Source organism: Eubalaena glacialis, chromosome 9 (assembly GCF_028564815.1).
Source record: "Eubalaena glacialis isolate mEubGla1 chromosome 9, mEubGla1.1.hap2.+ XY, whole genome shotgun sequence".
Taxonomy (NCBI): domain Eukaryota; kingdom Metazoa; phylum Chordata; class Mammalia; order Artiodactyla; family Balaenidae; genus Eubalaena; species Eubalaena glacialis.
Genome location: NC_083724.1, coordinates 118,358,926 through 118,382,120, shown reverse-complemented (window position 1 = coordinate 118,382,120; position 23,195 = coordinate 118,358,926). Strand labels below are relative to the sequence as shown.

Below are 23,195 nucleotides of genomic sequence, written 5' to 3'. Positions count from 1 at the left end.
TCTGACTTCGCAGTCCGAGCCCCTCTGAGCCTCAGAACCGGGCAGACTTCGAATCTGCACCTTGGAATCGGACTGGATGTAGAAAAGACTCTCGGCAGGGTCAGTTTTCCCAGGGCTCTGTACGAACGTGCCGTGGAATCTGCAGCGGGGAATCCAGGAGCGCAGGGGAGCCGGCAGCTTGGAAGGTCCTGCCGCGGTGCGTGGCGGGCTTCCACCCGCTGCTCCGAATACAAACGGTCGGCGGGAGAAGCGCGCCCCAGCATCGGCGTCGGGCCGCAGGGAGTCGTTGCTGGAGGCTGGGCTCCCGGGGCTCTCGGATTGCACATGCTACCACCTCCTCTGTCCGTTGTGCGGGGCCGGAGGCCTTTGGAGCCCGTTCTTTGCTCGGCCGCTGCTGGGTGAGCGCGGGGGAGCAGGCGGGGCTGCGCCCCGGGATGGGCCGGGGTCGCCTCTCTCCGCTGCCCTAACCGAGGCCCCGGCTGGGACGAGTGACCAGGGCTGCCTTTTCATCCTTTTAAATCAAGTGCAGGGGAGGAGAGCGCTAGACGTGCCTTGCCCATGAACCCGACTGGGATATCCTTTTGATAACGACGAAGTGGGAAGAGCTCATCTTCTCAGATCAGGTTGTGACTTAGGGTGGGGAAGTCCTAGACGGACCGATTCCTGCTGTTGGAGCCTCTGAGCTGAGGAGCAATCCGGCTGATGAGAAGGAAGAGCTGAGAATAGTTGATGTTTCCCTTGCTTTACATTTCCCTAGTGTTTCAGTGTTTCTCCACTTTCCTGCAGGACTATAGATTTTTCCCTTACTGTAAAAAAAAATCAATCTTGAAATTTGGATTCCGGAATTAGGGCTGTAGTAGACTATTTTTCTAAAATTATCCACAAACCTTTTAACGGTTTTATATGTAAACACAGCATCCTACAGAGTTATGTACTTGACCCTTACTCCCCGTTTTCCCCAATTTTCTCCTCTATTTTTGATAGATAATATTTAGCGTTATGAGCTGTCACAAACTCTTAGCCATCGACCGTCATCATTACACCAGTCGGTGTAGTTGCTTCATTCTGAACAAAAATCACTGAGTTCAATGGCATTCCATTGGGAGGCATCATTTAATGACCTCTAACAGCAGTGAGATTCAACTAGATTAAAAATCTTAAAAATGCTATTTTATACCATTTCCACGATGTCTCCTGTAATAAATTCAGTGGGGCAGACGTAACTAGTAGCAGAGAACTCTCTGGAGGAAGCTAGGAAGCAATATTGAGACCATCTTAATGGTTGAATCTGTGCTACAAGCTGAGTGATATATGCTTTTGTCTTTTAATTTCTTTTTATAAGGGTTATAAAGCGAAAATGTTAAGCGATTTCTTAAAAAGTTACTTTTCATGTCTGAAACTACTATGTTAAAATGTGCACAAGTCCTAAATTGGCTTTTTTTTTAATGTCTTAATTTCTAGTGTTTTTTTCAGTTTTATAATAGAACAGTAAAGGCTTTCATAAAAATGTAGAGCAGTAGCTGTAATTTTTTTCTAAAATACTCTTTATTTTTTCTATCCTGTTTATCACTTATCTCCTTCACCTACAGATCCCAGCTGTACTTGTATCTTACTCTTCTTCAGAATATTTATTCTGCTGGTACTGAAAAGGATGTGTTCCAGGGACATACTTTGTTGTCAGAAATTCCATTACCAAAGGTAGAAATAATGAGACATTGGTATATGTTACAGGACTTCAGAGAAAGGAAGGATGGAAAGATACCGTAAAGTGTTAAATAAAACAAAAATTCCATGTACCACAAAGATGGAACATATATCTGAAAGGATTAAAGGAAGTCTGTGGGAAGAGATAAAATTTATATTAAAGTTATAGAATGTCTTAGGAGAAAAGGTCCCCTTAGAAGAATTGTGTTACGATACGTGGGTCTGGAACTTAAAACAAGCTAACACCTACTGTATTGGCCATGGGCAACACCCAAGAATATATATTTTTTGCATTCAACAGCCAGATTAGTTCCCACTTTGTCTTTCCCAGGGAAATAAAGGCTGGTCTTGGGAAGTCATCTTTAACCGCTTCCATATGCACATAAATCCCCCAGTCATCCTAAAAGATGTTAAAGAAGGTTTACCCTTCTTGGCCAGTATATTGTAGAATGTGATTTTTAGGATCACTTCCTCTTTTTTCTAGTTCCCTCCCATTTGACACTACTTGAAATTCCCTCTGCCTAAACATGTGTTTAGTTGAAGTAATTGATTGGCTGAAAAATATTGACTGAAACCCACGCGTGAGCATTTAAAAGTATATTCAGTAACATGTTCTTTACCGTGTTGATAAAGGAGAGGAAGCTTGGAACAGGAAGATTCTATGTTCTTTAAGAGGAGGAAAGGGTACAGAGCTGGGTGGCCAGTGGCTTAAACTAGAAAGCTTACTAAATTTAGGATTTTGCAAATTGCTAGCCCACCTCTGGTTATATATAGATATAGGAAAGGTGTGTAAGCAGGTGATTTGTATCCTAGGCAGCTGCTGGGATGTTGACTAGGGAGAAATGACCGTACTAACTCTACTTCACCTGATTTATGGGTTGTTCTGTTTTGTTTTTAATGTCAGTGACTTCATTTTAGAGGAGCTTCATTCCCAGAGGATTCAGTACTCAAGGTATTGTTATGTATTATTCTCCTTCTATGAAGTGTCCATGGACAGTTACAAATACTAGCTATTTTTAAGTGTGTTATTGAGCTTTGCCTCACTGGCTGATTGACTTACAGTTTAGACGCCCTTTGTCTCTTTCTAGCAAAAGTTCTTAACCATTTATTTACCTGTTTAGTTTAGGAAGCTCCCTTGGGAATAACCTCCTTTGAGAATCTAGTGAAAGCCCTACCCCATGCAATAAAATGAGTCATTTAAAAATATAATTCCATGGTATCATTTTCTTTGAGATTTAAAAAAATGAACCAATTAATTTAAAATCCCAAATATTGTTCATGTCTTTTGGTGCACATAAATGTACACACGTATTCTGTTATTTGTATTCATTGGCATCATATTCCTGTTTCATGGGCCCTGAGTATGTTAGTAGATACCACTAATAAGTTTCCCAAAGTAATTGTACTAATTTACCCTTTCACAGCATTGTGGTTTGTTTCAAATGCTCTGCAACCTCACATTTTGGATTTACTCTGTGATTTCCTAATGATTAATGAGGTTGCGTATCTTTTCACATTTACTCTTTCGTAAAGTTCCTGTTCAGATCTCTTTACCATTTTTCTATTGAGTTGTCTTTCTTTTTCTTATTACTTTATAGGGTTTTCTTTTAGCTATGAATCTTTTTGTTGGTTATGTATATTGACAGTATCAACTTCCACTCAGTGGCTTTTCTTTCCACTCTCTTAAGGGTATCTTTTGATGAACAGAAGTTAGTAGGTTTAATGTGGTTCATTTTATCAGTTATAAGACAAGAAATCTTTTTCTACCTGAAGATCATAAAGATATTCTACTCTGTGATCTCCAGAAAGCCTATTTGTCTTACATTTTGCATGTAGATCTTCAACAACAAACCTGGAATTATTTATGAAGGATGTGAGGTACCCTTTACATCAAGGGGTCAAGATTTATTTATCCCATTTGGATATTCAGTTGACACAGTACCATTTATTGAAAAAGACCATCCATTTTCCAGGGCTACTCTGCATCAACTTTGTCATAAGTCTAGTGTCAATGTATGCACGGTCTATTTCTGTGCGTTATTCCATTCCATTGTTCTGTTTGTAGATATTTTCAATAATTCTAAATTTAACTTTATAATGAGTCTCATTATCCAGTGGTTGAATTTTCCAGTTTTGGTCTTCTTCAGCATTGTGTTATTTATTGTTTATCTTTTGCATATCTATGCAAATTTTGGAATTAGCTTGTCAATTTCCACCTTTAAAAAACTGCAGGGAGTTTTGGGGAGGCATGGCATGGAGGGAATACATTGAATTATGGATCGACTATTGAGTCTTTAAATCCTTGCTCAGGATGTAGACCTCTTATTTAGGGCTTCTTTAATTTATCTCAATGAAGTTTTCTGTTTTTTTTGTTTTGAGGTCTTACAGATCCGTTTTAGATTTATTCACATGTTTATGATATTGGAGGCTAGTGAATTATTTACACATATTTTTTTAACATATTTAAACATAATTTAGAAATTATTTGGGTAATACAGAGAAATACAATTGATACTTGTATATTGGCCTGCTGTCCAGCAACCGTGCTAAATTCATTTGATTTCTTTTGGATTTTTTCAAATACAATTATGTTGTCTGTGACTAATGACATTTTTATTTCTTCCTTTTTAGTCTTTATTCCTTTTATTTCTTTTTCTTGTATTTTTGTACTGTCTAAGACCTCTAGTACAGTATTGAATAGAAATGGTGAGAGTGGATAAGCTTGCCTTTTCCCAGTCTCAGGAAGAAAGCTTTCAATACTTCACCTTTACATATGATGTTTGCAGTAAATTTTTTGTAGCTATCCTGTAGATGACTGCAGGCAGTTCCCTTCTATTCCTAATGTCCTAAGAATTATATCCTAAATGTTGAATTTTATCAAATGCCTGATTTTGTTGTTTTTGCTGTTCAAATTGTTTCAGCTTTGACCACTGGAAGCTGTTGCATTTGGTTCCTGTGTCCCTGTGACATACGTGTGGGATTGGTTTGTTTGTTTTGTGTGTAATTTCTTACATTCTAGAATTATATAATGCCTCAGGCTCATCTCGTATATTTCCTGCCCCAGTCCTAGAATTGGCCATTTCTCCAGGGAGCCAGCATTACATATATTCTGCATCTATATTAAGCTAAACATGAGTTCATACTTGCGTGTCTAACTCTAAACCATGAGGCATGGCTCATTCCAATCTCGTCCCCTTGCTTATCTGTAAATTCCCACTCCAGCAGTGAGAATTCTGGCTTCTACTATTTAGCCATCCATTTACTTAATTGTTCAATTTCAGCATATATGTAGAATTAACTCATACGTACATGGGAAACAACTTTATACACTAGAGTACAGTGTTTCTGTGCAGCTCATTTTGCCTTTAGTCTCACAGGCTCCACTCATTCCCAAAGTTACTTAGCAGCTTTTCCATCCACCCCCTCTGTGAGGTAGCTTTGCACATTAGCTGTATGTGACCCTCCCTCTTACCTCTGAATCCTTGCAGCCGTGATCTCTATAGTTTTTATTGTCTCTACAGTTTTGCCTTTTCCAGAATATCGTAAAATGGAAACCAAACAATATGTACCCTTTTCAGACTGGTTCCTTTTGCTTAGCAATATGTATTAAGGTTCATTCATGTCTTTTTGTGGCTTTATAGCTCTTTCTTTATTGCTGAATAATGTCGTGTTGTATGGATGTGTTCGTTTTTTAAATTCATCTGGCTATTGAAGGACATCCTGATTGCTTGCAGTTTTGGGTGATTAGGAACAGAGCTGCTGTAAACATTTGCGTGCAGTATCTTGTATGTACATTAAATTTGCAAATCACTTGGGTAAATAACTATAAGCACGAATGCTGATTGTATGGTGTTTAGCTTTGTAAGAGTCTGCCAAACTGTCTTCCAAAATGGCTACGCGATTCGCGTTCCCACCCACCAAAAATGAGAGTTCCTGTTGCTGCGTACGCTCATAAGCATTTGGTACTGTCAGTTTTTTGGATTCTAACCATTGTAATAGATATGCAGTGGTATCATTTTTTAAATTTGTAATTACTTAAAGACATTTGATGTTGAACATCTTATATGCTTATTTGCCATCTGTGTATCTTCTTTAATGAGATTTTCAGATATTTTGCCCGTTTTTAAATTGGGTTGTTTGTTTTCTTACTCTTACATTTAAGAATTCTTTGTATACTTTGGAAACAAGTCTTTTATCCAGTATGTGTTTTATAAATATTCTGTCTGCAGACTGTCTTTTCATTTTCTTAACGGTGTATTTTGTAGAACAGAAGTTTAATCTTAATGAATTCCAACTCAATTTTTTTATGGGTTGTGGTGATATTTTCTAAAAACTCATTGCTAAACCTGGGGAATCAGAGGTAGTTGCCTAGCTGAGCAAGTTATATGTGTCTGGGGTTGGGGGAGTGGGAGGGGAAGCAGAGGGAAAGTGAAAATCTAGGGTTCAGCAGCTTCTTATACGGACTTTCAAATAATCATTCTTATTTCAAGGCCCTGGCCTTACCCTTCAGCCTTTCAGAAGTATCAGGTCCCCTCATTTCTGAACCTGTTGCTGTTGTTGGCTTCCTCCTAAATAGGAGGATGGGATTGACCTACCTTTGCTCTGCTAGGTTGGTTATCACTCATCCATCTGTTTTCCATCTTCCAAAATTTTGTTGACACATCCTTTGTCATGTGGAATCCCCTCTATTTTTCTTTACCCTGATGAGTATATATGGTTTCTAATCATTTACTTACATTTTAGTGGTGTTTAGAAAAGGGAATGAAGGTAACATGCATTTAACCAGCTGCCATATTTAATCAGCTGAATTCTGAATTTTTTTTAACTTATCTATTTTTATTTTTTAAGCAAACGATCTGATTTACAACTATGTAAGTTCAGAACCCTGGGAATACTGACCAAATCTATGCTAAATTTCTTTGTCTCCATTTCTTACTGATTTTTATTATGTACCCTTTATAAGCATCCAAAATAGCCATTGATGGAGATTATTTTAGGGTGATATGTCTTCCCAAATTGTACTTTGTTGTACCATTAAGTGTTTGGGAGAGTGTCATATAATATCAGACACATTCTTAGAAGATGAACATAAGGCAAACTTATTTTTTTAATGAAAAAATATTGAGGGGAAAAGTGCACCTGACATTCAGGGATATATGGACGATACAAGACAGTACTAGACCAGTAGGGAAGATAAATTAGGGGAGAAATAACTAAGATAAATATGGTAAGTGTGTATGAGATTAAACAAAAGAAATTAGAGAAGCTTCAAAAATACAAAGAGTTGAACAGTGTTTCATGGATTTTTTTTTTTTTAGGTGAAAAATTAGATAATTTCCAAAGCTGGAGCTGAATCGAATGTTAAATAATGGCAACAGGTGACTTAAAAAGAAGCTTACGGAACCTAGAACAAGTGCTTCGCTCGCTAAATTATCCTAGAGAGGTGGATTGTGTAGGGTGAGCTACAATATCAAACTTCTTTGTATTATTTTCAGTAATGATGTGAGGTAATGCTTGACATGAGGGGAGTATCTAAATAAAAATCCAGATTTTATCTGGGTCCTTTAAATTTTTTCCTTGAAATGACGAAGGTATTTTAGAAAGCAGTTAGGAAGGAGTTTGTTTCTAAGTAGGAATTAATGAAAAATTCCAACTCAAGAGATTTAAAACAACTTTTAGAAGTAGAGGCACAATATTGTTAGAATCAGGTGTGGTCTCTGTACAACGTTTAATCTCATGGAAGTGTAATGGATTTCATTAGTTCTGTAATTTACCACCCTCGCACATTTAGTTGGGTGGTATTCCTTTTTGATTTGGAAGATTCTAGTTAATAGATTTCTTATGACAATTTATACCATGCTTGAAGATTGTTATTAAGCTATCTCACTTAAACCTTTTGCTTTAGTTTCCACTTTCCAAATGTGACTTACTCGCCTTTGTAGAATGTCGCAAGGTACATTTCTTCTCTAATTCTGCCAACCTAATACGGTACTCCCATCATCCTCTTATCGTTTAATATCTCTTTTTCTTCCTCCCTGGGATGGCTGACTGGTTAAATGTTCCCCCCACTAGAATGCAGCCTGACACCTGGGGCTTTTGTTTAGTTCACTGCAGCCCCCCACATCTAGAACTGCCTGGCACATCTTAGAAGCTAATTAGACATTTATTCAATGACTGTGTCGAGGGACAAGTCCAGATTAGGCATATGTTCAAGTAGTGCGTGAAACTGGGTTGGTTTAACCCAATAGAATCCTAGATAGTCTTGTAAACTAGGGAAAGCTAACCAAGAGAAGGCTGCGAGTGAATGGATAGTGAGGAGACTAGGGAAAGTTTGGCTCTGGTGACTGTTATTACGAGCATCATATGTGAGACGCAGAAGGCACTCCCTAGTCTGCTCCCACAGTGTGTACCAGTCATATATTGGTTCCTCAAAACAGGGAAATCTCTACTATCCAGACTGGCAGCGGCTGAATCAGTTTGAGTAGCCAAGTTTTCTTCTTCCCACTTTAAGTATTAACATTTTAAAAGACATTTTGGATAGGAATAATTCTAAAATATACTGATGATTCTCCTGTCTTCTGAATACAACATTCAAACATTTGATTTTCTTATTGACCCAAGAGTATCATTAAGAACAAGTTTACATTATCTTATAAGATAGTAATGTCTGCAGGGTTTATTGAGATGGGCAGTGCTACTCGCTGCTGCTTCAGATTGCTCTCCCCGATCCGACACGCACACATACACATACAAATACACCCTCCGCGTATTTTGATTCTTTATACTTTTTGCCATTTTAAAATTTTTTCCTGACATTTGCTGTTTTTCGTGTTGGCCTGTCAGTTTATAATATCTGTTTCTCTTACTGTTTCTAGTCTAAGTCCTTAGAAACTAGGTAACCAAGATTTTTGAGATTGTTTAACATAAGAGGTATTAAATGCAGACCTGGCTGTTTTCTATTCATAATGTGGATAAAATGGACACATTTTGCTCTAAAAACGTACTTTTTCATTTCCTGTTTTGAACTGTCTTACAGAGAGACAAGGTTGCTAGAGCAGTTTTCTCATTGGGTAAATTATAATTTTACCCATAAACATAAAAGAGAAACAATTTATGTTTGTCCTGCAAAAAACAAAATATAATCTTATCATATTTGTTCCCTGCCTTATTGAAAAAAATTGGGCAGGGATGGGGAGATTTATGTATATGTTTGAATTTTGTGGAAAACAAATGTTCTAAGTAAGTACATTATCGCATCAGGTGAACAAATACTTTCTGTGCTTTGTTGTGAGAGAATCAGTGAAGGCACTTCTCCTTGAGAAACAAGATCTGTGTGTGGAGACAATTAGACAACAGTACAAGGCAGAGCATCAGGTATCAGATACTGAACACCTGGGGAGTCGTTCTGAGAGAGATCCTTGTGGATCAGAAAGATGGCTTCATGGAAGGCTTGAGATTTGACTGATGATTCATAAAGAATGAATGACAGATAACAGAAGAGTAGGATACCTTTCTAGGCTGGAGGAATTAGCGTAAGCTAATAAGGTAGATTCCAAATGGGCCTGATGTCAGGGGAAGATAGTAAACTGGTCAGCCTAGTCACAGTTGATACCTTTTCCAGCCCTGTTTTCCTCATCTGTAACTTAGAATTCCTAATATTTTCCCTTTGCCTTTGTGATAAAGAGCAAGTGAGGTAATGTGAGAAGTGTTTGCAAAACCATAAAGCCTACTTGTGTACTGTAAGGCCGTACATTTGCTTTATTAGTAGGAGAAAATGGAGTAGATCGAGTAAGGCTAAGCTTTGGAAAATCAATCAATACTGTGGTAAATAGACTGTTGGTACTAAAGAGTTTTTGTTTCATGGTTAATTTGCCTACACTGGTTTAGAGTAGGGGATGGAATCTAAAGGGTCTTGTGCATCACCTAATTATTATGGCTATTGTGTTAAATTATGAGTTTTTGACAGCATTTCTTTTATTTCCCTAATTATCCAACTTTGTGGAATTAAGCTTATTAAAAATCTTTTTCTGTTTTTCCTAACAGTTTGGTAAAGGGAGACACAGCAGCCTCTCTGCCCATCATCAGCTATTCCCTTACCTCATATTCACCTTACGTAGCAGAACTTCTGGTGGACTCCAATGTAGAGCTCATAGCAAAGAATGACTTACGCTTCATAGATACTGTCTACAAGGTATTTTGAATTTATGAAACAATAATTCTTTTAGAAGTCACTGAATGGTTTTCTTAAGATTAATGTTATTATAACTCAAATATATGCCGCATACATAGTTGACGGAGTATTTTCAGATGCATTTATCTCATGTAAATGCAGTCCCTGTTATAATCAAGATGCAATTCAAGTTTGCTGTATGTTTCATACTCTAACAAATATGTGGACTGGTAATTGTCATTGGTTATCATTTGCCTTTTTTATATCACATTTTAGTAAAATTTGGTATACTGGCAGAAGTTAGAGAGAAATGTGGTTTTAGTGAGTAAAGTTTGTGGTTCAGAAAATTGTGAGTTAATTGTTTATAAGAAGGAACTACAACTTATGTTGGAACAACTTGTGTTCCTTGAGGTCTGAAACCATGTCTTATTATCTACTCTAGTACCTGCACTTGTACTATATGTATCCTGAACTTAATCTCATGTTTGATTTTTCAGAACCCTACTTTGTATCATTCATTTTTGCTCACGTACTGTGGTTTTCTTAACCTTTTTAAAAAAATAGTAAAACCCATTTATCAAATCAAATCTTGTTTTTTTTCTTTTTTAGGTAGAGTTTGATGAAATGGTAGCCTTTAAATATAGTCTCTGTTTAATTTTCCCTTTCTTTGTCTCTCACCCCAGAAAGCTTCCATGGAAGCCTGAGAGGCACTTCTAGGAAATCCCAGGGTCCACAGAGTAGGTTTTGAAAATTACTGGTTTAATCTGTATCTCTCATTTTATACATGAGAAATCGAAACTCAGTAGCCTACCGACTTGTCTAAAAATCAAGTCATGATTTCTATAAACAAATAGAACTGTGGTTTTCTGATATCTGCTATAGTAATCTTGTTCAGCGAGCTAAGGAGTTTTGTTTTGTTTTTTTTTTAAGTACCTATGAGGATATTTGAACTTTTTATATCTTTTTCCATCTCTCTGGACAGCTATCTATACTCTGGTACATCCCTAGCTAACTGTTTCCTACCTGTTCTCCTACCTGGTCAGGACTCACAGCACCCCTACAGGTTTCTTTAGTGTCCGATATATAATGGCTTAATCCTCTCCTCTCTCTCCTCAAAAATGGCAGTACATCCCTGACCAGGTGGTCATTTATAATTTGGGATTTTTGAAAGAAGTTGCTCCCAATTATTACATTGATCTGTGTCCTCTTAACAGCTTCTTCGTGATCAATTTAATTATAAACCAATCTTGACGAAAAAGCAGTTTCTCCAATGTGGATTTGCAGAATGGAAAATCCAAATTATATGTGATATTTTGAATTGTGTGATGAAAAAGCACAAGGAGTTGAGTGGTCCTGAGAAGGTAATTTTATTAATAGATTTTAACTTAGGCTAAGTTGCTATATTTTAATGTATAAGTCAATACCCTAGTCAGCAAATGAATGCATAGGGCAATTACTGCACTATTCACAGGTCTGGGTAACCTTACAATGCGTGATGTTTGCTTTAAATACTAGTGACTTGTTTTTGCACACTTGTGACTTGGAGCTACTAGTCCTAAACTAATAGTTCAAACATAATACATTTTCATCACTTTGTAATTTTCAAAAGACATGTAGTCTCATTAGACTCGGCATTATTTGGCAGTCACATTTCATATGAAAATTTAAGTGATAGAGGAATTTAATATATACATCATGCTTGCCCACACAATTTATGACATCTTAATACCTTTTTTTTAGACTCCATCACAACAAAGAAAAAAAATCAGTTCTGCTAAGTCAGAACCTTGTTCAGGTGCTGAGAAGACATCAACTGAACCTGTGGGCATTGACGTCACTGGCAGGTTTATGACTTCAGGAAAGGTGGGAAAATACAAAGAGAATGTGTCGTGTAGTGTTAAGTGTTACCTACCTAGTCAATCCAACGTACAAGGTTCACTCTTCTGACTAGCATCTGGTAAAACATTCTGCTTGGACATTAGAGTGTAAGGATTTTTAACAGTGCATATCATATATTATCTGGGAACATTCCTAAAGTTACAAGAAGAGGATAGAAACGTACAATTGAACAGGCTTTCTCTTTATATTTCTAATCTTTAATTCTGCCTCTTGCGATCATGAACATTTGCACGGAATTATGTATCTAGTCTTCCTAAAGACCCTCCCTTTACTTACAGTGATAGGTCATGATTTACATACATTCATATTTCTATACCAGGACTGTGAATTATCCAATGATTGATAGTTCCTTAAATCTATAATCTGGTTTTGGGGTAGTGTTTTGAATATTTTCTCTTTGTTGGTAGATATCTTCCCTGCCCTTGTCTGCTTCAAGCACCTGTGGCTGAATGAGTCCAGTGCCTTTAGGGATAGTTTTTCCATCTCCAAGGGAAAATGAAGCCACAATATTATTTTATAATGGTAAATATACTTTCAGCTGTCTTCCACCTTGGGCAAGCCCTTTGAGATTGAAGGATAGACTACCAGATGAATAACCGATGTGTCATTAGATAAAGGAATGTATTTTTTGGCTGAAGTAAAATCTAGGGAATTATTTTTCCCCAATTCAAAATATGAGTTATATAAACAGAATCTGTGAAGATATTTATACTTTATGCCATTATAAAAAGTAGTGACATTTAACTGTAAGAAAAAGGCTCTTATGTCAGTAACTTTAAAAAAAAAAATATGCCGGTTTTGCTCCAGATGATGAGGGCAATATGAAAAGGAATGTAAGTGTCTTGTATCCTTTCCCAACTAGAATTGATCTAAACAGGGATTTTCTTATACTGATTTTTTTTTATATTCCTTGTGCTTAGCACAGGATTAGGTCCATTGTAAGGACTTACCAAGTATGAGTTGATAGAACTGAATGCATTTTTCAATCTTCTATTTCAGTATGGGGGCTGAGGGGTGATCTACATTGTCCTAACAAAGGAAGATACAAAATTTGAAGACATTAGACTTTTTAATTTTCGTAAAATAATGTTTCCTTTGTTATCCATCAAAATTCTGTAAATTGCATCAAATTCTTAATTCTCAGAAATCTGAATAGTTATTAAAAGTATTCCAGTTTAGAAAAGTTGGAGTAGTAAGTGCATTCCTTTGTTTACATGAAAAACTGAGTCAATACTGAAGCAAGTTGTCTCCTCCCCAGTGCCTTCTCTGGGGTGGTAGTTGTGACTTCTTTGTCACATGTGCTGAGTTCATGTTCATACGCAGATTGCCCATAGAAAAGGAAGTAGGCAGAAGAGTCCTACGTAAGTGCGGTTTGACCTGGTGCCTTTACTCTCAGGACTTTCCCTTAGTTTGAATTGTTGTTGACAGTCTTATGTTTTGTGGTTTGTTTAATAGAAAAAAAAAAAATTTTAATGAGTCCTACTCATAAGGCCAGTTCTTGATTATCTACCTGTGAATAGTGTGTTAACCTTTTAAAAATAACTTCTTCTTATGGAACATTTCAAACCTGTACAAAAGTATCCATTCTGTGATTCAGCAATTTGTCAACTCTTTGCTAATCTTGTTTCATCTTAATTGTAACCACTTTTCCCAACATCTTTTCTCCCAAACCTGAAACCATTTGAAACAAGTCCCAGACATCAATGAATAAGTATTTCAATATTTTTGTAAAATATAAGAATGCTTTTTAAAAATCATGACCACAATTGTATCATCACACCTAAAATAATAAGTTTGTAATATTTGGTATATGCATATGTGGTAATTTAAACTTCTGTAAATCTTAAATGGAAGATAGGATGTTTCTTTTGAAAAATTACTACATGTATGTTTAAAATAATGGTGGAGAACACGGAAGCATCTCTGACATGTTTTTCTCTGTGCAGAAGAAAGCTGTGGTGATCCGGCATCTGTACAATGAAGATGGTGCTAACATTCCTGAAGATACAGTAACAGATGTTAATGAAGCATTTGATATTTGTGACTTAAAGGCTGCTGAAATAAAGATTCCTGAATTACAGGTTCCTGAAATTAAGTGTGAGCAGCAAGTAAGAATCTGGGACTTCTTTAACAGATGCCAATATTTCTTGCTTTGATATACATGATTATTTCAGATCTAATCTTTGGAACATTTCTAGCCTTTTAAATTATTGATGATGACATGTTACCTTTGTTACCATTACTTAAGAATCAATAAGTCTTACTGAATATAATTCAAAAGATATTATTTGCTGCTTATGTTTAGGGTACTAGGAGAGGTGTCATGGGTAATGCAAAGATGAATAAGACATAGGAGTTGACTTCAAGGAATTGACAGTCTGGTGAGAGATAGAGATATACTACTTTGTTTAGTGAAGGTTCTTTATCACCTCTTCCCCATATTGATGAATGGAAAAAAATGGTGCATGACCACCTTTTCATTTTCCTTTTGGGGCCCTTGCTGTCCTTTTCTCTCTCTCTCTCTCGGAATATCATTGCTATTACTTTGTTGCCACAGACCCCATTATAGTGTCTCGTCTCTACTGCTTCTGTTAAAACTTCTTTTTCTGTCCGTCTTCTATGTCTTGTGACTTCTATACATGTTGGTATACAGTTGGCATTTAAAAACTACCAGATGACCATTAGGCTTACTTCCTGTTTATAGCAAACGGAACAATCTCATTTCTCGGTCATTTCCTCTTAGCTTTCTGCTAGATCTAGTTATAAGAAGCTAGTTACTTACAGTTTTATTGTACAAACTGATACTGTTCTAAGAGCTTTATGCAAATTAATCCATTTAATCTTACAAGACCCAAATGAAGTTGGCACTCTTGTCATCTTTTTTTTTTTTTTATTTAAGGAAATTGAGGCATCGGGCATCTTGCATGAACTAGTTTAAGTGTCCAAGGTGCCTGCTCCAGAAGTAGCACTCTTAACTCTCATGCTGTCCTGCCTGTTGTAACTATTGAAACAACACGTGGAAATGGGAATACACTGAATTACAGGAATTTTAATCTGCGTAATATTTTTAATCTTTCTAATCATTTTAGGATACAGAAGTCAATCCTGAGATTATTGCACTACAGACTATGCTTGCTGAATGCCAAGAAAAGCTGAAGAAACTGACTTGCATAGAAAGTAGATTAGAATCTTTGGAAGAAAAAATGAAAGGGAAAGTGATGGTGAATGAAAAAACCTGGGCTGATCTTCTAAGTCGTGTCACTCTTCTTGAAACAGAAATGCTTTTATCTAAAAAGGTATTTTCTTTCCTTTACATTTATAGAATATCTCAGGATACAATAAAGTAATTCCTTTGTTCATTATTATTCTCTTATTTGGAATGTTAAATAAGAGAATACTTAGGTAATGGGAAGTGTTCAGTTGGGATGAAGTCCTGTTTAGGAACACCCTGTTTGGTGATGGTTGTTGTGACTATTGCTTTTTTCTTCATCAAATAAGATAATCTGACAGACTTGTAAGCTGAGCTTTTAGAGACAGTTATGTCATTTCTGGTCCTAGTCTGTCTTTCCTTCCTAGAAAGTTAGTAGATTCAAGTTTTCTCTCTCCTTCCACATTTAAAAGTTCATTTTTTATATGTAGGGATATTTATGTTTTGCTTGTAAATAAAATAATCAAAAGTAAGTATTTATTATGTCATCTATATATTTTATGCTTAGCAGTAAGAGCATAAAATGAGAACATATATTTTTATTTTATTCTAAATACTAAACTGTATCATTCCAGAATGATGAATATATAGAGTTTAATGAGATGAGTGAAGACTGTGCTTCTAGTAGCGACATGGATAGTCTCAATCCGGGTAAGTTCTTGACGTACTGGAATTGGTGATATGGTAAGGAGTTTTCACAAAAATGTTTTTATAGTATTTGGTCATTTTAATTATCCTCAAACCTTATTTTTTTAGAAATTGCAAAGCTCCTAAGAACAAAGAAAATATCAAACTTACGGACTATAAGTCAAGGATTGCTAGAAAAGCCAACTTACATGTCTTACATGTAGTAGTTGAATAAATTCCAGTGTACAAAATTGCAAACTTTTAGAGATGTTTTACTCTTTTAATTGCAAAGTGCTTTAGAATAATAAATGGACCTCCAAAGTTTCTAATTTAAACTTAAGTAGTAGCTTTTGCATATGTAAATAATATATGTAAGAGAAAAAAAAACACATTTGTCAGTAACCTGTAAAGTGTTACAAACCTCTTGCATTTCAACAGTTCACTGATGGTGATAAAATGAGAAGGACCTAAAATTAGGACAAATCTTCTCTGTGTCACTTAACCTCACTAGGCTACTGACATTTTCATTGTGACGGAGCAGCAGGTATAAGATTTCTGAGCTGCTTTTCAGTTAAAGCTTTAATTTTTTTGATTCTTATACTTTTTGAAAAGACAAAGGTCTAAATTTTGTCGTGTTTGTAATTAAATCATATTTGCAGAAGAGATATTTTGTCCAGTTGAGAATTCATAATGAAGCTAAATTTTTAAATCTGTGGGTGTTTAACCTCATTAAATCTTTCAGCTACTATGTGTATAACAATTTAACAACAACACATTGTAGTGGTAACTACGGGCCTGCACTGTTCCAACTGCGATAGTAAAACATTTAATTCTCAAAGCAAGATAAGTGCTATTATTATCCATATTTTACAGATGAGGAAGAGAGATTAAATAACTGCCAAAGGCCACACAGCTGTTGAATGATGGGACATGTTTGAAAAGAGACAAATTAGCTTTGATGTTTTCTCTTCAACACTACATATTCAGTGCACGTGCCAGTTTCATTGCACAGAAAACAAGTTCAATAATTAGGTTATTAAATATAATTATTTGAGATGCTGCTTCTGGCAGTAGATTTATTATAGACTACAAATCAGATTTGGTAAAAGTTGACTTTTTTCCATTTATCCTTCATTCATTACTCAACAAATTTCAAAGCTCAACTCTAAGATCCTTGAGAGCAAGAACTTTATCTTATGGTCTGTCTAGCATAATGTCTGTGCTTCTGTCACCAGTATCTATCTGTATATGGTAGAAATCAAGTTTTTATGCATTGAAAGAATACCGAAGCCTGCTATTTGCAGAACACTGCCTTTTCCAAGTTCGATTTCACCTGTTTGGGCTTAGTACTTTTTAAATAACAGGTTACAGAGCATACTTTTAACACATTAGTCTTATGCTAGGACTTAAGAGTGATGAGCAGATAGACCACTATCTGAAATGGATTATAGATTATGAATGAGTTGAATACCTAGTCTCAAAAAATGTATAATCTGACCCGGATCAATTGAGTCAAATTTATAAAGCCTGACACATTACACCTTACCTCTCCATGCTACCTGGAAGCAGAGGGTTTGAATTCCTTTTGATGTCGAGAGCGACAGTTCACCAGTCTGATCTGAGGATCATGTTAAGTTGGGAATGCTTTTGGTGAAGTTCATGCCCATTAGTAAGTAGAGGAATGGAGCAAACAGGCAAGAGAAGGAGACAGGAGAGACTGTGGCCTCATGAGAGACCAGCGTCCTCATGTGCTAACGCTTTGTTCCCTGCCTGAGGTTGTCTGTGTAGGCTTACAGTTAAACTACGTAAACCAGTTTAAATGGGTACCTGATTTTTTTGTTTTGTTTTGTTTGTTTTTTGGCCTTGTTTTTGCAGCCAAATGTACCGTGGACTAAAAACATAGGGCTTATGGGATTGGTTGGGCAGGAACTTGTCTTCTCTGTGATGTTCTGTGTTCAGTTCGATGGTGGGAAAGACTTGCCATCAGTTTGTTGAATAATATCAGGATACTGGAAATGGAAAGTTGTTCAGTTCTTTAGAGTAATAAATCTGTGAACCTGAATTTTAAGCAATTTTTTTTCCATACATATCAACTCAGGGTAGAATGTTTCCTGATTTTTAGGAAGTACATATAGTCAGTTTTACTAATAGTTGCCACCATTTTAAGAAAAGAATATACACGGATCAGTAGCTTATGTAAAAATACATTAACCTGCATATTCAATTGATTGCTATCATGATAAAGATAATATTACTTTTTGTGATTTTTATTGACCAGTTTTTAACATCCAGATCTCCATATGCAGGTCATTGTCCTAAAAGAATATTAAAAACTCATCTAGACCATAGGCATTTTATATTGAGATGTTTACGTTTCTTCCCTCTATACATACAATTTTAGATATTTGACTCTACTATGAAAGGAAACGGTAACCTAAAAATTAATTTCTCCACAGATAGAAAAAGCAAAGAGGAAAGGCAAGCAAATATTCCTTTGTCCTCTGGTTATAGTATGGTATCATCCGATTCAACTCCCAGAGCCTCAACTGTTAATTACTGTGGTTTGAGAGAGATTTCGGAGGTAAGAAGAACTGACAACTACTTAGGGGATTTCCTTTGTAAGGTCAGGAGAACGAGCAAGCATTAGATTTAGTTGTAGAAGCCACGGGCAAGAAAAATAGTGAAACTGTAAATCTTAATCTCTTAAAAATTCTTTGTGATAAATAAACGGTACTTAATGCAATGTTTTAGACTGTGCTTTATATGTTCACGGTCCTTCTTTGATTATGGTTTACTTTGAGAAATGGCCTAAATTTGTTGCTTTTTAAATTAAAGGAAACAACAATCCAGAAAATGGAAAGGATGAAAAAAATGTAAGTAACAGAAAGGGGCAACAGAAATTCGTATCTCTATAGGGAATTGTGTTGGATTACAATATATAAAGAATGTCCATGTGTGTTTCAAACCTTGAAGGTCTCTCAGTCAGGTGTGGAATCTCCTTCAGGACTCCAGTGGGTAATAAATCCACCTCCAGTTATGTGTTTGTGAGACGAGTCACTGTTTTTGTTTCCAACAAGTGATGTAAAACATTGTTAATGGAGTTAATTGCAGATTAAAGAGTGCAGTGATATTTTTGGTTGATAGTTAATCAAGAAGTTATCTATTTTTGATAAGTACTTTATCAAAATATTAAATTGTGTACGTAGAAGGATGGTTTGGAGGCATTTTAAGTATTGTGAAAGTATTGCTCGTCCTTTTCAGAAAATTGTTGGTATGGTAGTACTAAATATGATACTTTTATCTAGTACAAATATGAAGTTACATGATTTTTTTTTAAAGAACAGTTGAAAGAAAATATGAAATGAAATTGTGTAAGATTATCATGCAGCCTGCTACTTTAAAAGACTATAATTTTTTTTTTTTTGGAAATTTGAGATGTGCTGAAATAACTTATGCTTCAAGAATTAAAGACGCATAATTGACTCTAGTTGTTTTTCCTCCCCTTCTGGCCATAGTATACTTATTAACAGTAACTACCTATAAATAAGCACTGAAATTTATTTAAGGCTCAAAAGCATAACTGCAGCAACCTAATTCCTATGCCTCACTATTAATTTGCTATTTACTTAATATATTATTTACGTATTATATTCCAGGTTTGAAGACACTGCAGAGTTACTGAAATGTCCAAATCACTAATTATAGAATTTTCTGCATGAACTTCCCTAGGACTTTGGCTCCTGTACATGTTGTATATTTTAAAGAGTTCTCTCTGCAATTTTAGTATACTGTAATATTTTTATTAGAATTTGAATTCCATTTGGTATATTGGCTTTTTCATTCAATGTTGAATAAATACGTAAATATTTTTGTGCTGTGATTATACCGCTTTACTGTTTTACTATTCTTACGAAAACTTAGGTGCCAGTACGTTTCTTTTGCAGCGTGAAGTCATTCCAGCACTGTATTTTTGTGTTGACATTTGTTGGCAGCGTACTAAGTAGTTTTTTAAAGTATAGGCTTGAGGACCATGGTTTACATCCAGTTGGAAACACTCCACCTGGGACTTGCATATTGTCCCCAGGAGGCTCTCATACATAACCATCTTGCCATCTGTACTGACGAACATCTTGCAGTGAAAAGTTAAATATGCTCATTGAGATTGAAATACAACGAAAATACAGCTATTTCACGCTCAGTCAAAAGGCAGCAACACGTTTGCAGTTAACGTTGAGGAAGTTAGGGCATGGTTCTCCTTTTGTATTTGAAAGCAGGCTGGACAGTGGTGAAAATGGGCCGAGTATTTTAGTGCTCTACTCCGTAACACATTTGAAGAGCAGCGGCTCAGACCCAGATGGTGGCCATTCCTGTGTTACAAGATACACAGTGAGGGTTTTTTTGTTTCTTGTTTTTTTAAATGATGGGAAGTTATGTGTCTTTCTAGAGAGAGAAAAAAGTCTTAGAGGAAGTTAAATTAAGAGAAAAATGAAATTCATTTAAAAATACTAGATAAATTCTTTTATTTATTCCTATGTTTATATAAATGTAATTTGATATTTGTCACCTATGAAACATTAATAGTAAGTGAAAATTCTAAGTAGAGATAACTTTTAAGAAGGCATTTTTAATATTCTACTACAGGTACATGTGTAGTCATCATACTGTAAAATTATGAACTTTTGAAGTTAGCATACAACTTTGAATTTACTAGTATCAGTAAACATTTCTAGAATTAATGAATCCAATTAGCTTTATTTTTCCAATTGTAAAAAATTATAAATCAAGAGATTACAAAAGAAACTACTTTGTCAATTAAACGTCTAAAAATTCAGCATCAACATGGAGTTGTAGCACCACCTTGTGGTTTACATGCCAGTATTTTACCTTTTATTAAGATATGTGATTTCCCGTAAAACATAGGATCATATTTTCCCTTTTGAAAAACTCAATTCCAATTTTAAAAAGAAGTGTTTTTGAAATTTTCTTTTTTGTACAAGAGAGAAGAAAAGATCATTTTCTTTTCTCACGGTCTCTTTTTCCCCTCCCTCTCCTTTTTCCTTTATGTTAGTGTACGTATATACCAATTAGATGATTTTAAACATTTTAAATTTCCTGATATATATTAAGTGTGCCAAGTATAAGTTTCTATTGAAAATACAGTAAAAGATGTCTTATATTATCTAGTGGAAATTTGGAATCCAAATTTTTTTCATACTTTTATCTAACAACTTAAACAGGAACTAATGACATCAACACATAACACCACCAGACATTTATACTTACAAAGAATCTCACGGTACTACTTTGACAACGTAATCTTTGGGGAAAAAGAAAGCAAATTTGACTTCACTGAAGTTATTGAAGAGAGAGCAATTATTTATTATTCTAACTCTCTTAGAAATAGTAGAAAAAATTTTCCCTCTTAGGTAATTAGTAGTTGGTAAGCACAGACCAGCCCCTTTTGATTAACTTGAAGGTCTTGAGAAAGTAAGGGAGGGGGGTCCTGGAGAGATTTGGAGCTACATAATTAAACCCGTAGTTAACTGGAATTTTCACTAACTCCATCCCCTTAATTCTCCCATAAGTGGGATGAAAGGTAATGTATTATACTGCCCACAAAGGCATCAGCAGCTGATGCGGCCCTACTTGTACTGTGCGCTGTGAATACAACTGCACAGAGGTCAAATAGAAACACTAAGAATGCGTAAGGTGAAGTAAGAAGAAGTAAAGTCAACTGTATGAAAATTCTAGGCAAAGCCAAGGACTATGAAGTTGGAAAAAGTAGTTCTATATTTGTTTGTTTGTTTTACTTTAACGCTTTGTAATGTAATGTTTTAACATGTAATACATTCCCTAAAAAATAAAACTTCAAGCCTTTGGAGCTGCGTTTCACGCTACTCATTCCTCATAGCTTTACATCATTGACAGGCACTTGGGGAAGCGTTAAAGAGCAAAAGAACCCTGTCAGTTTTACAAGCTACAACACTTTTTGAGCTCCAATAACATTATAGATTTAATTTTTACTTTTTAATAATCCCAAGGTTCACCTAGTGAAAATGTCAGGTTGTTTATACTACTCACTCAAAGAGTGAAGAAAGCAGTAGCGACACTGAGAACGTGCAGATGTATTGGGGTGGGAGAGGATTTTTTAAAATCCATACTCATTTTATCGTGCTTTTTATTTATTTCTAATACATGTAGGAATGGGTACTGTATAGTATGTATGTCTTATTTTTCTCTGAAGTCCACTAAATCACTAATAGAAATTATTCGATTAAAAAAATTTTTTAATGCAAAGTATTCAACTCAGCATTTTAAAATTAAGAACCAGAATAAGTATCCCGAATATATAAGTTATTTGAATTATACATTATAGATGGGTGTTAAGAAAAAGGAGAGAATCATAATTTTAGTTACCCAGGAAGGTTGAAAGGTGGGGATTAGAGTGATAGGAAGGCTGAATATTTTGGAACACTAACTGGCACCTAGTAAGTCCTAATTTGTAGATATAATCCTTCAGTTCACTTAAATTGCTATGTACTTGGAGTGTAATCAACTTATTAAATCATGGGGCAGAGCTCTTCAATTCGTTTGGTGTTGAAATCCTGAAAGACATGTGTCTTGATTGTCTCTGTGGATTGGCCTCTCTTTTTTTTTTTTTTTTTAAGAGAGAGAAAGTCTTTATTTATTTATTTATTTATGGCTGTGTTGGGTCTTCGTTTCTGTGCGAGGGCTTTTTCTAGTTGTGGCAAGTGAGGGCCACTCTTCATCGCGGTGCGCGGGCCTCTCACCATCGCGGCCTCTCTTGTTGCGGAGCACAGGCTCCAGACACGCAGGCTCAGTAATTGTGGCTCACGGGCCCAGTTGCTCCGCGGCATGTGGGATCTTCCCAGACCAGGGCTCGAACCCGTGTTCCCTGCATTGGCAGGCAGATTCTCAACCACTGCGCCACCAGGGAAGCCCTGGCCTCTCTTAAATCATGCTTTTGCGCACTTTCTTTTGCTGAGAGTGACTTCCCCCTTCCATCTGGAAAATTTCTGCTTATCCTCTAAGACACTGTACCTTCCTTGGAAAGACTTCTCACAATTACAGAAGCCAGATTATATTCTCTCTCTTTGCTGCTTTATAGTACCTTGTTTATATTTCTTATTTGTACACCAATTTCATAGCTCTTACTTGTTTATATGAAGTTAATATCCATTACTTCTGTTTTTGAGGGTTTTGGTTTTCAATCTTTCTTCCAATGTTTATTTCCCTTAGTGCCTAGCATTTGTTCAAAGTAAGTGGTAGTTAATATTTATCTGGTGGCCAAATTAATATCAAATTATAATGAAATTATAAATTATAATCAAGGTTTCCTGATAAGATTTTATCAGGTTGAAGCTGTGGTCTGGTCAGTCCTGCTACATCCTTTCTATGGAAGGAATGTATTGACAGAGGAGAGATACAATCAGTACACGTTCTAGACAAGGGTTATCATACCTTATATGTATGCTGATGAATACATTTAGAATGACGCTTCAAGTGTTTACTAGGTGCCAGTTAGTGTTCCAGGCACTGGCCATAAGCAGAGCACAGGTATAAGCG

General features: G+C 35.9%; 1 protein-coding gene across 5 annotated transcripts; it reads left to right on the top strand.

Annotated features, from left to right (window-relative positions):
- Nucleotides 1-129: 129 nt before the first annotated feature.
- On the top strand, nt 130-19,366 carry CEP44 (centrosomal protein 44). 5 transcript variants are annotated; one of them, XM_061199491.1, is made up of 12 exons: nt 130-398; nt 2,609-2,656; nt 7,023-7,161; nt 9,748-9,895; nt 11,089-11,235; nt 11,615-11,737; nt 13,723-13,881; nt 14,863-15,069; nt 15,557-15,632; nt 18,065-18,189; nt 18,444-18,481; nt 19,265-19,366. In XM_061199491.1, exons 3-12 carry the CDS (start codon nt 7,073-7,075, stop codon nt 19,305-19,307), a joined length of 1,155 nt encoding a protein of 384 aa, XP_061055474.1. In that variant the 5' UTR covers nt 130-398; nt 2,609-2,656; nt 7,023-7,072; the 3' UTR covers nt 19,308-19,366. The 5 variants fall into 5 exon arrangements, with proteins under 5 accessions (XP_061055474.1, XP_061055472.1, XP_061055475.1 ...); XM_061199489.1 differs by having other exon boundaries at nt 13,720-13,881; XM_061199492.1 differs by lacking the exon at nt 18,444-18,481 and having other exon boundaries at nt 13,720-13,881; nt 19,265-19,337.
- The last annotated feature ends 3,829 nt before the right edge of the window (nt 19,367-23,195 follow it).